Here is a 17,832-nt window from a genome sequence, read left to right as displayed (position 1 = left end):
ACCCTTAAAGTTATGCAATGTTAGAGTCTATAATATCTCAGTAAAGCTGAAAAAGTGAAATAAAGTCTATGGTATGTTTCAGAAAACCTAGCTACAAAATGCCCACAATCCACTGGTGGAAGAAAGTTGACAGTGGTGGTGGGGTTGGTGATGGAATATTGTATATCAAAAACCCAACTATGAATGTTTTTGTAACTCATGGTGCTTTAATAAAATAAAATTTGGTAAAACAATTAAATGTTTAAAAATGGGAAAAAAATGTCCACAGTCATACTGCAATCTTGTGAATTTAGATTGGATTCCCCCTCCCAGGGTGAAAGAGCAGCTCCAGTCATATGATCATATTGCCCTTCTCAATGATTGTTTTTGACGTACGCACCTAATCTAATCCCAGCTAGTGAAAGGTCAAATAATTCTAGGAAAAAGTTTTCCTCTTTCGATGCATGTTTGATCATTGTATAACTGAAGCTCAAACATGAAAGCTTTGTAACTGTATCTCACCGTGATTTGGAAAAAAAGAAGAATGTATATAGTCACTGTCACTGTCATCCTGTTGCTCATCGATTTGTTCGAGTGGGCACCAGTAACATCTCTCATTGAGACTTATTGTTACTGTTTTTGGCATATCCAATACACATGGGCAGCTTGCCAGGCTCTGCCGTGAGGGCTCGATACTCTCGGTAGCTTGCGGGCTCTCCAAGAGGGGCGGAGGAATCGATCTCAGGTCGGCCGCGTGAAAGGTGAACACCCAACCTCTGTGCTATCACTCCAGCAGATGTATATAGTATTAGGGAAAATTACTTCAATAAATTTAAAATTATTATTAACAAAAAATAATAATTTCCCTCTTTTAAGGACAAAATACAGTAAAAAGTCATTCTTCCGCCTGGACAATGTCTTGTCTACCTATGACCAGAAACTGTCACAGCCATTGCAGCTATAAGGTCTTTACCTTTACCTTGGGGGCAAAGTCAACCAAGCAAGAACTTGGACCACTAATGATAGTTATGCTACTGAGTTATCTGCCCCAGATGCTTTAGCTCTGCACTTCTTGTTTTGAAAGAAAATACTGAGATACTTTTATTTAATGACATAAAAGGTGTCTCTTTACTCTTTAGATATTTTTTCTTTGTTTGTTTGTTTAACCTGTGCTTAGTGGTTCTGTCTCAGATGTTCTCATGGTGTGAACCCAATCTTGCCCTGTATATCAAGAAAGCCACAGCTCAATGAGGCCGTCCTAGCTGGGGCGGCAGCTAGCTTTGCAAGCGGACGCTGGGCTAGCTCAGCCTGGAAGCACTGGCTACTCGTTTCCACGCCAACACTGGGGCAAATTGGCATGGCTTGTTTGCATCTCTTATTATTTTTAGTTTTTTGCTTTTAAAACAAACCAAAAATGCGTTTATTTTAATCGGTATGTGTCAGGGAGGGCCGGCCCAAGGAAGGTGAAGATTAGGCACCAACCTGAGGAGTTCAGATCGTTGGTGCAGCTCTCAGCCTCAAATGTAGTGATACTTGTTTTTTGCTATGATACCAAGGATGGAATACAGAGTCTTTGGTAATATTAATTTTATACTTAAATAAAGTTAATTTCAATGTCAGAGATGGTACATCAAGAGAGTGCATGCCTAGTCGTGCACCAGACTCAGTTTCCAACCCTGGTACCCCATGGTCTCCTGGTACCCCATGGCTAGGTGCAGCACTGGAGATTCCCAAGCCCCACTGCAGTGACTCTGATGGTTCCTGGCACACAGGGCCTGAGCAGCAGTGCATCTTTGGGCCCTCATGTTTAACTGCAGCCCAGTTCATAGAGAATTGCCAAGACTGGTTCTGGGATCTTTGGGGAACATCCCTACCATCCCCAAATAATAATAAATAAAAATTTAAAAGGTAATTTCACAAGTTATCATAACAAAATAAGAAGAATGTGGGTCTTAATGTCATTGTTTGTACAGGCTCTTGCCAGTAAATTTAATAATGAACTTGTTAGATCAGAGAAGAAATTGATTCTACATTTTGGAGTAAATAGCTCCCTACATATGCTTTTAACATTTTATAATCTCTTCAACTTCAAAATGGAATTTTAATTTCTGATTCTATCTCGACACACAATTCATTCCCTAACTGCACATCTCAGCTGTGAGATCAGAGAACTGAACTCTGTCTCTCCAAACTTTAAAAGCAAAATATATGTGACAATACAGAAAACAGAAGTTGAAAATTTTTTGAGGTCATGTATCTACAGCTTTCTGTTCTTGCTACTTCACAGGAAATGAGACTATAATCTATTCAGGGCTTGCATTATTTTTAGCCAATCCCAACTACCCACTTCAATCTGTTCATTTTTAAGGTTTATATGGGTTTTAACATTTGCTGTCGAATACTATTCAAACTGTAAAATAGAATTTAATTATCTATAAATAAAATAACTCACACAAAAATGGGAATGAAGAAGGTGCCAATTAAAATGAAGTTAAATCAGACTACTCCCAGCAAAAATAACTACAGGGGCCAAAGCCACCCCTGCACAGAGCGCCTGCCTTGCCAGCAGAGCCTGCAAGTTCAATCCCTGGCAATATCCCAGGAGCCAAGCATAACATCAGTGGTCCAAACAAAGTGTCTGATTGACACCACAATCAATTCTGTGCAAGCACAGCAACTAAACATGCAGCCACCAGTTACAACAAAAGCAAAGGGAAGGGAAGTGAGAGGTGGAGAGAATTCTTATACTGGAACAAGGAGACAAGACAGAATGATAACAGGAACAACAAATATGTCCTAAAACCTTGACTATTACTGAAACAACCCAAGTGTTCAACTAGAGATAGAAAATGTGGAAGAGCTATACAATGGAATCCTCTCTAACTTTATATAAACGGAAGAAATCCTGCCTCAGATACCATGATTGAGTCTCAAATTCATCATCATCATCATCATCATCATCATCATCATCATCATCATCATCATCATCCCGTTGATCGTCGAATTTCTTGAGCGGTCTCAGTAACGTCTCCATTCGTCCAAGTCCTGAGATTTTAGATGCCTCTCTCAACTCGTCCTTCCAACGATGCCATACTGGAGGCTCTTTCAGGGTCAGAGGAATGAGACCCAGCTTGTTACTGGTTTTGGCATATTAATACACCATGAGGACATTGCTAGGCTCTCCCATGTGGGCAGGAAACTCCCAGTATTTGCCAGGTTCTCCCAGAGGGAGAAGTAGGCTATAAGATGTCGCACTCGGCCGCTTTTTCGGGAGCTTGCTTTTAAGTCTCTGGATGCTGGTCATTGACAGGATTAAATGGCGCCAGGGGCAGTCCCTGGGTGTGACCGCCTAGCTACTAAGAAATGGGAAATCTGGGCAGAGGAGGCCCAGTCCTGATCCGAGCAGGCTTGGAGGTCTCAGCCCCGGCGGGTCCCACATACCTGGGTTCCTCTGCTGAGAGTCTCTTGCAGACTCTCTTGGCAGAGAGTCTCTTACCCACGCGCCTGGCTATCTTCCCCGGGGCCTCCTTGGAGGGGATGGGCTCCAGCTTCCCTCCCCACCCCAAGCAGAGCTCTCAGCAGCTGAAGACCTCAGAGCCTAGCCACAACCATGCTCAAGGTCCCTCTCCACACGTTCGGACGAGCCTCACGCATGAAGGAACCGAGTCTCAAATTATGCTAATGAAAGAAGTGAGGCACAAAGAAAGTACACACATTATAATTCTATGATATAAACTTAGAAAATGTAGCTGAGGTTGCCTAGAGCTGAAGCCCAAGGACAGGAGACCACAAAGAGCATGTGAAGCACTGATGCTGTGTGGAGAGGGAGGGGTGGAAATAGTGTCTGGTGTCTTGTTTGGTTTGGGTTTGGGTTTGTTTTATTGAAAGGCCATACCCAGCAAAGCTCAGGTCTTACTCCTGGCTCTGTTCCTCACAAGGCGCTTGGGGCACCATGGGGAGTGCTGTGATTCAACCCACGTCAGTTGCATGTAAGGCAAGAGCCCTACCTGCTGTACTATCACTCTTGCTCCTGAAAATATTCTATAATTTGATTGTGAGAGAGCTGCGTGGGAGTACACGACTGTCAAAAGTCACTGAATTATATACTTCAAGTGAAGGCAGGGTATTGTACAGTCCTTAGAGTTTAATAAAGTGATTGGCTAAAAATTTGATTCCCATTCAGTAGAAAATGTAGTATGGTAAAGCTACTACCATATGGTAACTGTAGCCTTAAGCTGTAGCCTCTCCACATTTTTCTAATATCTAAGGCCACTCCAATTGCTTGTAATTGTTCATAAATGGCAAGTCAGTTTCATCAGGAAGAAAAATTGGTTTCCTTGGCTACAACCAGTACTGGATGTCATATGACCTCCATTCCCAGTACAGATGCAACCCCTTCTGTCTCTTCCCTCTCTCATAAAATGCCAGAGTCCCTGAATATTCATCCAACCTATACTAAAAGGGTTAGTTAGCTGACATAATACTTTCATATTTTAAAATTGCCACCAGAATTAACTTGAGCTGCTGAAGCTAATTTTTATTTTTAGCTTGCTTTGTAAAAAGAAAAAAATCGTTGTGTAGTTGGAGAGATATAGTACAGCAAGTAGAGTGCCTGTCTTGTACACAGTCAACTCAGATTTGAGTCCCAGTATGGCCTCCTGAGTCCCACCCTGAAGTGATCCCTGAGTGCAGAGCCAGGAACAAGCCCTGTAAACTGCCAGGTGTGGCCCCAAAATAAAAAACCTGTCCTCCTATTTTGTGCTTTTATTTTGCTATTCATGTAGAATGATAGTTGTTTCAGACTACATATATATTCATGGATTCATAAGTAGTGTTTACATTATTTTGTTTTCTATTCACATATGAAATTTTAATAGCTTCAGAATCTTTGATCAGTTTCAATGATATGCTTTCAAAATAATTACTGCCTGATTTCATGCTGAATTTGTTGAGAAAATAATTCAGCAAATGCTGCATACACATTACTGCTACTCTCTGCTCACCCAGCAGAAGGTCATCCACAGGAAATCCCATGTTTCCATGACAATGTTTATGTTATAACTTTATCAACCCAGAATTCTCACGTAGCCCAGATTTCTTTCTTGAATCATTCCTGAGCATCCCTCTGCCTCTTCAAATTCAACCTGCTTAGGACTAACTCATCATCTTCCCAATGCACCAAACTTGCTCCTCTTCATCCCATCTTGAAGAGATTGGATTGCTCTCCCTTCTTCATCCAAAGCCAAGGAAACGCCCTCAATACTCTCTAGTTTTCCCCAGCTCCAATATTAGTCTCTAGGATATGACCTGCTCTCACATTAGTTCTGATTTCTCCAGCCTAGGACTTCTGCCTTATATCAGGCTTTCATTTCTCACAGAGACAACTTCACTGGTCTCATCGAGGGTCTTTTTCTCTCTTCAATCCCAAATTCTTTCCCTCATTTTTTCACTACACTATAACCAAAACAGTTTTCACAAAGGACACATTAAAAGATTCTCAAGGTTCAATCCCCTGAACCACATGCAGGACTGACGCCCAATTACTAAGCCAGGAATAGGCCCTAAGCAACTCTAGGTGTGACCCCCAAACTAAACTGAAAACAAAACAAAACACACCAAAAAATCTGTAAATATCTGCATCTCTTCATGATATGTTTACCTCTGGCAGCTCATCTGCTAAGCTCTCCCCTAGGGCCTTTACTATTTCCTTTGCCAAACCATTTACCTGGCTCATTTCTTTCACTTCTCTGAAGTCTCCGTGTGACTTCTTCCTCTGGTGTTGTGTCCTTCACCTCCAAGCCATCTACTCTTCGCAGAGCCTCCAACTTGACACACGTCAAGCTCATCCGAATGGCGCCCTTAGCTATTTCTGTTCTTCCCTTCTAGTTTTACAAGTGTTATAGTGTTCACCTACCCTACACGGAAATGTATAAGAAATGGGCTCTGCTCTTATCAGCTCACTAGTGGCATGTCTGCTTTGCCATGAACACATGTTCACATTCCAGACCCTCCAATCCCCATCCAGCTGGGAAGGAAAGGTGGCATTGCTTCCACAAAGCAGATAGCATATTCCTAAACAGCATTTGGAAACTTTCTGGATCCCACTGACTGCTTCAGAGTATGAACCTGGAGCAAGGGAGATAGTTCAAAAGAATGTATATTTCACCTTCAGGAGGTCCAAATTCAATCCCTCGTACGACATGGATCCTTTTGCACTACCAGGAATAGCCTCCGAGCACAGAGCAAAAAGTACTCCAGAAGCACAGCTAGGCGTGGCCCCAAAGCACACAGAGTAAAAAAACAAAGGAATAATATTTTCCCCAGTGAGTCACTCATTCCCAAAAGAGAAAATCCACTTTGCTCCATAATCAATGCCAATAAAAGAAATCTTCCCTGTAGCAACGGTGAAGGAGAAGAGGAGGAAAGGGTAGCAGGCAGGACTTACCCAGTCCCTGATTCTGCTGCTCCCACTGGAGGCTGTCCGGCATCTGGTAAGTGATTCCCTCCACTGGGCTGGCATGTCTCTGCTCGAGGCTGGGTTCCTCAGAGGTAAGACCGGGAAGCGTGAAACCAGGCAACTCCCCATCACTGTCCAGGCCCTCATCCAGGGAGTCTGCATCTTTATCTTCCTCATCGTCCTCCTCATCTTCCTCATCTTCATCCTCCTCCTCCTCATCCTCTTCATCCTCATCTTCTCCCTCTAAACAGACAACAACAAAAAAGTCAAAGAAATGCAGGAAGGAATAGAGTATGTGCAAACAAATAAACTTCTTTTTTTTCAACCATTTAAATAACTTTAATTTACAAGCAAATAAACTTCTTAAATAACCCAAACATGTTGGAACAAGGTGTGCATGAAACTATCACTGACAGTGTCATAAGTCATAGTACCTTAGTAAAAATGAACGAAAAAATATTTAAGAAAAATTAAATAAAATTAGAAGTCAAAAAAACAACAAAATAAAAATTAATTTACTTTAATTAGTTAAATACATAAAATAACCAAAGCCTACAAAATAGGTTAGATCTATTTAAACAAATTTTACTGCCAAAGTTGGACAGTAAAGTTTGAGTTTTGTAAGAGTAGGGAGCCACAGTTACAAATGATATGTATTATGCATCAGGCTGGTGTGGAGTCAAAATATAGATAACATACATTTTTATTAAAGTCAGATTTATATGTCCCCATCTTTGTACCAGATCATAAAGACCAAAAAGTTATATATGTTCACGTTTGTATGTGTCAAAACCTGTTAACTGAAAATAAAGTGTCATAAAGCAAAAAAAAAAAAGACCAATTTATATGTACAGGGATGATACTAAATTTTTTTTAAGCCCTGTTATCTGAAGGTCATTAGATGGCATACTGAAAATGAGCAGAACGTAATAGGATTTCCCCTATCTCTTTCATAACACTGGATAAGAGAATATAGTATTCGAGTACAATTGGCTTCCTACTATGTGTCCACATCAGCAAGTAGAACTCACAATAGTGTTAAGTGAAAAATAAATCCACTCCCAGGATGATCCCTTTACCCAGGATTGATCAAAGAATCTGGAAGCAATGGCATCACCTTCTTAATACCACGCTAAGAGGATCAGGAAATAAGGTGTCGATGAGTCAGAAATGCAACTGAAAATTGCTCCTGGTAATCAGAAAAGCTACGCATGACAAATAAATATCAATATTACTCTCAGCAGCATAAAGAGTTAAATCTACAACTTTTCATTCTCACTGCTTTGAATGGAACTGGTGGAAGGAACTGAGATTTCTCATGTTCTCAAGTTTCACCAGTTTAAATTCTCAGGGAAAGCTCTGAGGCCCCCACTGTCCCATCCCGTGGGCACACCCTAGAGCCACTGAAAGATGGTTCCCTGGTGGCATATCCCAGCACTTCCTACACAGGGGTCTCCCCAGATGGAGAGAGAGGAGGGGGAGATTAAAGCCACCCACAAATTTAGGCTCTTCTATTCTGCTTCTAGACCAATTTTTTTAAACACACATCTCTTTTCAACTATCATGTAGAGCTGTGTTTTCTTTTAAATATATATATATATATATTATATATATATATATATATATATATATTACCTCCGAGCCAGAGAGCTAGTTCACCGGGCTGGAGCAGATGCTTTGTATGCAGGAGGCCGGGGATCAGTACCCAGCACCAGTTCCACATGGTCCCTCAAGCAGTGAGCCAGGAAAAGCACCTGAGCACTAGTGGCTGTGCCTTCCCCAAAATATTAAATTGAAATACCTCCATTTGTAGGTGTCTGTTAACTTTGTAAAGCCTCATAATTGTCACTATTCCCAATCACTGTATCACTGTATCATCTATTTGCTCGAGCGGGCACCAGTAACATCTCTATTGTAAGACTTGGTCTTACTATTTTTTGGCATATGGAATGTGCCACAGGTAGCTTGCCAGGCTCTGCCATGTGGGCAAGATACTCTCAATAGCTTGCCAGGCTCTCCAAGAGGGGCGAAGAAATCAAACCTGGGTTGGTCACATGCAAGGCAAACGCCCTACCTGCTGTGCTATCGCTCAAACCCCACTATTCCCAATATTTAACAAATATGTTTCAAGCACTTCGTTTGGGTGCAAGGGATAGAACCCTCAGGCTGAGAGAGATCTGTCTTCGTGGAGCTGATCAGCTACTCAAGAAGATACAACAAGGAACTACGCAGCTGATGAGCCATCAGACACATTAGTCCCTGATTAAAACTGGTGAGAAGAAGGCCTGGAGTAACAGTGACATGCAAGGGCGCTTGCCTTGCATACATGCAGCAGATCCAAGTTCAATCTCCGATATTCCATTTGGTCACGCAAGCCCTGCCAAGAGTAATCCCTAAGTGCAGTCAGGTGTGGCCCCAGAACCAAAAAAATAAATAAAAGTTAAATATTAAATTGGCAAGAAGATGGAAAATGCCAGGCACTGCTATTTCAGATAGGGAAATCAAGGAAAGCTTTTTTTTTCAATATGAAAAATATGAATGGAGCTCATTCAAAAGCGTGAACACTCATGTTTGACTGAGATAGTTTCTACAAGAAGAGCATTCCTGATGGGGGAGGAGAGAGAGAACAGCAAGGGCACATGCTTCAGCAGAGGTGCAACTGGGTGTTGGGAGAACGGCAAGTAGATTGGTCTGAGCGGGCTGGGAGGAAACGAGATGGAGAGTCGGAGTCAGGCCTGATCAGCTGGGGAAAGGGTGAGAACAGGCCTTAGCAGAGCAAAGGACTAAGCAGGGGCACAATTTGGAGACTTATTCAATTTTTCTGTTATTTTGTTTCCAGGCCACACCCTATGGTGCTCAGGACTCACTCCTGGCTCTGCACTCAGGAATCATTCCTCTTTTTCGTTTGCTTTTTGTTTGGGGGTCACGCCCAGCAGTGCTCAGGACTTACTTCTGGCTCTGCACTCAGAGATCATTCCTGGCAGGACTCAGGAAATCAAACCTGAGTTGGCGGCATGCAAGACACGTGCCCTGCCTCGCTGTCCTACTGCTCCAGCCTTCGGGAATCAATCTTGGTGGGCTCAAGGAACCATATATGATGCTGGGGATTGAGCCTGGGTTTGCTGCATGCAGAGCAAGGACCCTTACTCTCTGTAGCAAGAGGCTAATTCAAAATCCAAGGACAGTGCTTTAGACAAACATGGAGACCTCCACTCTCTAGCCTTCCTCCATAATTACCATACCATATTTGGTGGGGTTCAGACAGTAGGCAACAAATCATAGAGGGAAATATATACATATGCATATATATATATATTTTAGATAGATAGATACAAAGCTCAGATCACCCAAACTTTAATAACAGGTTAGTGATATCCTATAGAATGTCTTAATGGCTTCTGCCAAAATAGAACAATCTTCACTCTGTTTCCTATATGAACAAACACTTTTTTGTAAGCATGTTCAGCAGTTCTTCATAACAGACAATACAAAATATACTCTTTTGGTTGTGCTTTGGGACAGGGATTAGGGCTTGGGATGGAAACATCCTGAATTTGGTGATGGGAAGGTGTAATAGTGGTGGGATTGGTGTTTGAATATTAAATGTAATCAAATATTGTGAACTAACTTATCACTCTATCACTTCATCCCGTTGTTCGTCAATCTATTTTAGCAGGCACCAGTAACATCTGTACTCCTCCCAGCCCTGAGATTTTAGCAGCCTCTCCTCACTCGTCTTTACCAATGATTGGAGGCTCTTCCAGGGTCAGGGAATGAGACCTATCATTACTGTTTTTGGCATATCAAATATGCCATGGGTAGCTTGCTAGGCTCTGCCTGTACACTTATAACAGAACTAACTTATAAAATAAAAAAAAAAGAATTTTTTAAAACAGGGAGTCCTCTTACTAGAAAGAGGTGGGCAGATGGAGAAAGCAACTTTTAAGGTGGTGCTCTGATGACATAGATGATATGAGTTGGGAAGGAATATCAGGCCTTACTAAAAAATGGGAACTAATGGGGCTGGAGCGATAGCATAGTGGGTAGGGCGTTTGCCATGCACATGGCCGACCTGGGTTCGATTCCCAACATCCCATATGGTCCCCTGAGCACCACGAGGGGTAATTCCTGAGTGCAGAGCCAGGAGTGACCCCTGTGCATCATCGGATGTGACCCAAAAGGCAAAAAAAAAAATGGGAGCTAAAAGATAAAGAGCAATATCTGAATTGAACTGAAAATAGATTGTGCAGTGGCTATGCCTCTTCATAACGCCAAATAATATAGCAAGCAAAGGAATGTGCCTTTCCTTTCCTCTCACCCCTCAGTGATGTTCCCACTTCCAACACATGCTGCAGTTATAAGACACTCGCTTTCTCTCATGCAGACCCAATGTCTGCTCCAGGTGTCTCACTGCAGAGCTGGGCTCTGCCTGGGTGCTCTGCCATGTTGCTAGGGAATTTTTACATGACTGCCTTACTCAGGTCACTGGCTAATATACCAACTCTCAAGAATTCTGACACCTGTACCCAACAAAAACACTAACATGGAGGCTAGAGAGATAATACAGTGGGAAGGGCATTTGCCTTACAGATGTCCAACCTTGGTTCGATCCCCAAGAACTACATATGGTCCCCTAAGCACTACTAGGAGTGATCCTTAGCAAAGCACAGAGTCAGGAGTAAGCCCTGAGCACCACTGGATGGGATGCCAAACTTCCTACCAAAAAAAAAAAAAGTGCTACACGCCTAAGAGATGATGAGTGATATTAAGTAGTGTGTCCAGAGCTTAAATTTTTTTAAATTTTTTATTAGTAAATCACCATGAGGTACAGTTACAGACTTACAATTTTTCATGCTTATGTTTCAGTCATACAATGCTCAAGTACCCATCCCTCCACCAGTGCCCATTCTCCACCACCAACGATCCCAGTATCCCTCCTACCCCACCCCCTACCCCATCTCTGTGGCAGGGCATTCCCTTTTGTTCTCTCCTTTTGGATGCTGTGGTTTGCAATAGAGGGATTGAGTGACCATCATGTTTGATCTATAGTCTACTTTCAGCAAGCATCTCCCATCCCCAGTGGGTCCTCAAACCACACTTTACCTAGTGTTCCCTTCTCTATCTGAGCTGCACATGAGGCCAGCTTCCAAGCCATGGAGCCAACCTCCTGGTACTTATCTCTACTATTCTTGGGTCCTAGTCTCCCATTCTGTTACTTTATATTCCACAGATGAGTGCAATCTTTCTATGTCTGTCTCTCTCTTTTTGACTCATTTCACTTAGCATTTCTTTCCATGTTGATCCATTTATATGCAAAGGTCATGACTTCATCTTTTCTAACAGCTGCATAGTATTCCATTGTGTAGATGTGCCAAAGTTTCTTTAACCAGTCAACTGTTCTTGGGCACTCAGGTTTTTTTCAGATTCTGGCTATTGTAAACAGTGCTGTAATGAACATTCGAGTGCAGATGTCATGTCAACTACACTTTTTTTGCTTCTCTGGGATATATTCCCAGGAGTGGTACTGCTGGGTCAAATGGGAGCTCAATTTCTAATTTTTTGAGAAGCGTCCATACTGTTTTCCAAAAGGGCTGAACCAGTCGGCATTCCCACCAGCAGTGTAGTAGAGTCCCTTTCTCCCCACATCCATACCAACAGTGGTTGCTTTTGTTCTTTTGGATGTGGGCCAGTCTCTGTGGTGTGAGATGGTATCTCACAGTTGTTTTTATCTGTATCTCTCTAATGATTAATGATGAAGAGCATTTTTTCATGTGTCTTTTTGCCATTCGTATTTCTTCCTTGAGAAAGTTTCTGTTCATTTCATCGCCTTATTTTTTGATGGGGTTGGATGTTTTCTTCTTGCAGATTCCAACCAGTGCCTTGTATATCCTTGATATCAACCCCTTATCAGATGGGTATTGGGTGAATATTCTTTCCCATTCTGTAGATAGTCTTTGTATTTTGGTCACCATATCTTTTATGGTGCAGAAGCTTCTTAGTTTAGTATAGTCCCATTTGTTTGTCTCTGTTTCCACCTAGTTTGTCAGTGGCATGTCATCTTTGAAGATACTGTTAGCCTTAATATCGTGGAGGGTTTCACTGACCTTGTCGTCAATGTAACTTATGGATTGTGGTCTGATGTTGAGGTCTTTAATCCATTTTGATCTGATTTTTGTGCATGGTGTTAGGTCGAGGTCTAAGCCCATTTTCTTGCATGTGATTGTCCAGTTATGCCAGCATCATTTGTTAAAGAGGCTTTCTTGCAGAGCTTAAATTTTAAATAAAGTCATAAACAGAGAAATGGCCTTAGCCAGTGGCGGGTGTGGGAGGAGAGGGAGGGAATGTGTCTAGTGCCCTTTCTAAGCCAATTTCTTCTGTCTGCTAACCTCTGACAGAATCTCTAAGCTACTTCTTCATCAGCTGTAACAATACTCTGGATTTATATGGGGCTTTTCTACTGAAAATCTCAAAATTTACAGACATTTTCTACCAAACTTACATGCTGGCTACATGGAAAGCAAGTGCTACTTACAGGCTAATGAGTTGGTGATACAACTGCACTGGGGACTCTAATGTCAAAGTAGTGCTTCATACGAGTCTTTTAAAATCAGAATTTTAAGAAAATAGCACAATATAAAACAGACACCCAAGGACAGTAGACACAAGGGCCAGGAATACTGCCCCATAGTTAGAAGCCTGCCTCATGAGCTGGGAAGAAGGCAGCTGGAATAAAGAAGGAATCACTGAGTCAATGATGGTTGAAGGAATCGTTCGGGGTGGGAGATGTGTGCTGAAAGTACATAAAGGACCAAACACGGTAACCTCTTGGTATCTGTATTGCAACCATAATGCCCAAAAGTAGAGAGTATGGGGGAAATTGTCTGCCATGGAGGCAGGGGGAGAGTGGGAGAAGGAGGGTATGCTGGGGACATTGGTGGTAGAGAATGTGCACTGGTGGAGGGATGGGTGTTTGATCATTGCATGATTCAAACTCAAACATGAAAACTTATAAATGTATTTAATGGTGATTCAATAATAAAAAAATAATAATAATTAAAGGAAAAAAACAGAATTTTTTGGTTGGGCCAAAGAGATAGTACAGGGGCTAAGTGCTTGCCTGACATGCAAGCACTGCTGAGTGTGGCCCAAACTATCCTCAAAAAGAAAATTATTCAATGTCAGACCTGGATTTTTTTTGTTTATTATAAACACATCTGTCAAAGACAAACAAAACCCAGAGTTTCTATACAGTGAACAGGATGCCAGGTAAACTCCATGCAAACCAACAGAAGATGTGAGAGAAATTTTTTCTGGCCTGAATAATCTGAGACAAAAAGCCACTGGCTTCTTACTGATTCCTATCAAAGGTTTCTCTAATTAGTTTCTCTAATAGCATTTCCATCACTGTTTATTATTCTTAATATTTCCAGAGGACAAATAAGGATAAGTAAGAAGCTAGCCTTCCCCAAATAATGCATTTAATGCATCATAGGCGTACCCTTCAAAGAGATGTGTAACTGCATCAGTGGGAATATGAGGAAACTTATATTGACCTTTTCCCCACCCCAACATAATCTGTCTGTCCTTGGTTGAGAGGAACAGAAGCTAGCCTGCACTTTCTCTTTAGAACAAGATTAATCCGCCCCTTCTGCCAATTTATTTATTACTATTCCATGCCAGATCTCTTCTTGTTGTGGCATTTTTATTTCCTCAACGAAGATTAAAATTGAAGGAAGAAGTCATAACTCATTGGTATAGCTTATACTTATCTCTGGGTAGGATCTACACACACACACAAACACAGAGTTTATAAATAAATCTGAGGGTGGGGCGGAAACATAGTACAGTGGGTAAAGTATTTGCCTTGCATGTAGTCAATCTGGGTTCAATTCTGGGCATCCCATATGGGCTCCTGTGCCCAGCCAGGAGTGATCCCTGTGCAGAGCCAAGAGTAACCCCTGAACATTGCTGGGTGTGATCCAAAAATCAAAAATAATAATAAGTATTAAAAATAATAATAATATATCTGAGGAGACACAGAGATAGATCAAAAGGTTTGGAGCATATGCCTTGCATGTGGAAGGCCCAAGTTCAAACCCTCTCACCACATGGTCTCCTGACAATTACCAGGAGTGACTCCTGAGCACTGCCAGGTGTGCCCCAAGATGCTCCCAAAATACAAATAAAATATAAAATAAGTAGAGCCAGTTAAGATAGTATAGGATAGGGGCTGGAGTGATAGCACAGCGGGCAGGGTGTTTACCTTGCACACGGCCAACCCGGGTTTGGTTCCTAGCATCCCATATGGTCCCCCACACACCGCCAGGAGTAATTCCTGAGTGCAGAGCCAGGAGTAACCCCTGTGCATTGCCGGGTGTGACTCAAAAAGCAAAAAAGAAAAGAAAGAAAGAAAGAAAGAAAGAAAGAAAGAAAGAAAGAAAGAAAGAAAGAAAGAAAGAAAGAAAGAAAGAAAGAAAGAAAGAAAGAAAGAAAGAAAGAAAGAAAGAAAAGAAAGAAGGAAGGGAGGGAGGGAGGGAGGAAGGAAGGAAGGGAGGGAGGGAGGAAGGAAGGAAGGAAGGAAGGAAGGAAGGAAGGAAGGAAGGAAGGAAGGAAGGAAGGAAGGAAGGAAGGAAGGAAGGAAGGAAGGAAGGAAGGAGGAAGGAAGGAGGAAGGAAAGAAAGAAAAAGAAAGAAAGAAAGAAAGAAAGAAAGAAAGAAAGAAAGAAAGAAAGAAAGAAAGAAAGAAAGAAAGAAAGAAAGAAAGAAAGAAAGAAAGAAAGAAAGAAAAAAATAGTATAGGACGTAAAACTGCTTGCCTTACACACAGCCAACTCCAGTTCAAACCTCAGAACTCCCTGGTCGCTCAAAAATCACCAGGAGTTATTGATCCCTGAGCTCACTGCTGGGTGTGACCCAGCCTAACCCAAAAAAACAATAATAATTAAATTCGCAAAGAAACAGAGTGACTTTATTGAGTAGAAACAGAGTGTGTATTAGTCTTTCTCCTATTTCCCACCTGAAGAAATGACCATCACCATCTCTATAAAATAAAAGCGTGTAGAAAAATTGTTTCCATACTTAAAGAGTGACTGAAACACAGAAATGGCACCACTTTTATTTTCCTTTTTTTTGCCCCACTTTTTTTTTTTAAACTTGGGGATCAGATTGGCTTCAAAACATTTTATGACCTCAGATTTATATTATAAAATAATATTCCAGCAGATGGCGCTCTAGAATTGGAAGGAGATGAAAAACACCAGAGGTCTTGCACGAGTAATAGCCACAAATGAGCAATGTTAAATTTACTTAGAATATAGAAAATTTCACTACATTTCAAAAATATTAGATATTCCTGATAGTAATTCTGGTCCCTGTTCACAACCACATTTCCTGAAACTATAAAATTTTAGTAAGAACATTTTAAGTCTTAATATCTTATAAGCAAGTGCTCTCTTCCTGTTTAACTTCTTTAGCTGTGCCTTGGCTATATCTTGGGCTTTTGCTCTTTCATACAAATTTTATAAAAATAAGTTAATCAATTGTTCCTCTTGGAGAGCCCGGCAAGCTACCAAGAGTATCCCGCCCGCACGGCAAAGCCTGGCAAGCTACCCATATGCCAAAAGCAGTAACAACAAGTCTCACAATGGAGACATTACTGGTGCCTACTCGAGCAAATCAATGAACAACGGGACGGCAGTGCTACAGTGCAGTGCTAAAGTTAATCAAGGTATTCAATTATTCTATAAAATAATATTTTGTTGTTTTGGGGCAACACTTGGCGATGCTCAGGGGAACATATGGGATACTGGGACTCAAACCTGGGATGATCACAATGTACGGCGAGCGGTTTACTGGCTGTACTATCTCTACAACTCCTATAAAATAATTTTCATTATTTTTAAATTACACAATAATTAGAGTAATGAAAAGTTCTATTTTTAGTACTTCATTCATTCTGTCTCCTGTGGGGGTCCTTTGCAGTCTCAGGCTCAGCTGGGTCCACAAGGCTCACACCCAGAAGTACCTGGAGGGACATACAGAATGGAGGTTGTGTGCTAGGGAGGCAGGGAGCTCACACATTCAAACAAGCACTCCAGTTTTTTGTGGCATCTCCCTGGCTGACCACTTCCTTCATTTTTAAAAAAAATTTACTTATTTAGTACTTTGGGGTCACACCCAGAAATTCTCAGGGGTTACTCTTAGCTCCACACTCAGTAATTACTCCTGAAGTTGCTCAGAGGACCACATGGGATGCTGGGAATCGAACCCGGGTCGCCCACATGCAAAGCAAGTGCCCTACCTACTGTGCTATCGCTCCAGACCCACACTTCCTTCATTTTGAATGGAAGATAAAAGAACATGTATTTCCCTTGAAATATTCTTTTACCTTCATTTTACAAGTTTTAATAAAATATTTTTCTAGGTTCAGTTCAAATTATTTCACTTTCTATTAGGATTTTTTTCTTTACTATGTAAATTATTTTAAAGGTTTTTATTTAAGTTTGGGATTTTTTTTAATAATTTCTAACTTAATTAAATAACCATCAGAGAACATGGGCTGCATATTATCAATTATTTCAAATTTTTCAAGATTATTTTCTGGAAGGGGCTGGAGCGATAGCACAGCGGGTAGGGCGTTTGCCTTGCATGCGGCTGACCCAGGTTCAATCCCCAGCATCCCATATAGTCCCCTGAGCACCGCCATGAGTAATTCCTGAGTGCAGATCCAGGAGTAACCCCTGTGCGTGGCCAGGTGTGACCCAAAAAGCAAAAAAAAAAAAAAAAAGATTATTTTGTGGAAGGGCTGGAATGATGATAGTACAGCAGGTAGGGAGTTTGCCTTGCACGCCATCGACCCGGGTTCAATCCCCAGCATTCCATATGGTCCCCTGAGCACCGCCAGGAGTAATTCCTGAGTGTAGAGCCAGGAGTAACCTCTATGCATCGCTGGGTGTGACCCAAAAAGAAAAAAAAAAGATTATTTTGTGGAGTAGTGTATGGTCAGTTTTATAAATATACATGGCCACGAAAATAATGAGCATACTCTAGTCACGTATTTTATATTTGATCAAAAACTTGTATTCGAGTATCCCAAAGAGGAATCGAAAGAGCTATGCTTTGAATATCACCTTTCAATCAAGTGAGAGAAGGAATCTGGAGTTCTGACCTCCATCGACTATCAAGAATCAGGAACGCTGTCTCGTTTGCCAAGGTGTCAAAAATCAGATGGGCCGGACACATAATTCGGTTTAGAGACGACCACTGGACTAGAGCTGTTACCAACTGGATTCCACAGGACGTCAAAAGACTACGTGGCCACGCACCTACGACATGGTCAGACTTCTTCATCAAAACCCTGAGCAAATGGTTTCAGGCTCTTTGTGTTCGTGGAGCAAG

At 41.6% G+C, this 17,832-nt stretch overlaps 1 protein-coding gene across 3 annotated transcripts in view; it reads right to left on the bottom strand.

Moving 5' to 3' along the window:
* Positions 1 to 17,832, bottom strand: part of ARMH4 (armadillo like helical domain containing 4) — a 148,580-nt gene that overhangs the window by 81,938 nt on the left and 48,810 nt on the right. For all 3 annotated transcript variants that reach the window (XM_055130206.1, XM_055130205.1, XM_055130207.1), the window contains exon 5: positions 6,425 to 6,679. In XM_055130206.1, coding sequence (XP_054986181.1) covers positions 6,425 to 6,679 — 255 coding nt within the window. The remainder of the gene's footprint in view (positions 1 to 6,424; positions 6,680 to 17,832) is intronic.

Source organism: Sorex araneus, chromosome 3 (assembly GCF_027595985.1).
Source record: "Sorex araneus isolate mSorAra2 chromosome 3, mSorAra2.pri, whole genome shotgun sequence".
NCBI lineage: Eukaryota > Metazoa > Chordata > Mammalia > Eulipotyphla > Soricidae > Sorex > Sorex araneus.
This window is presented reverse-complemented; position numbering and strand designations above follow the sequence as displayed.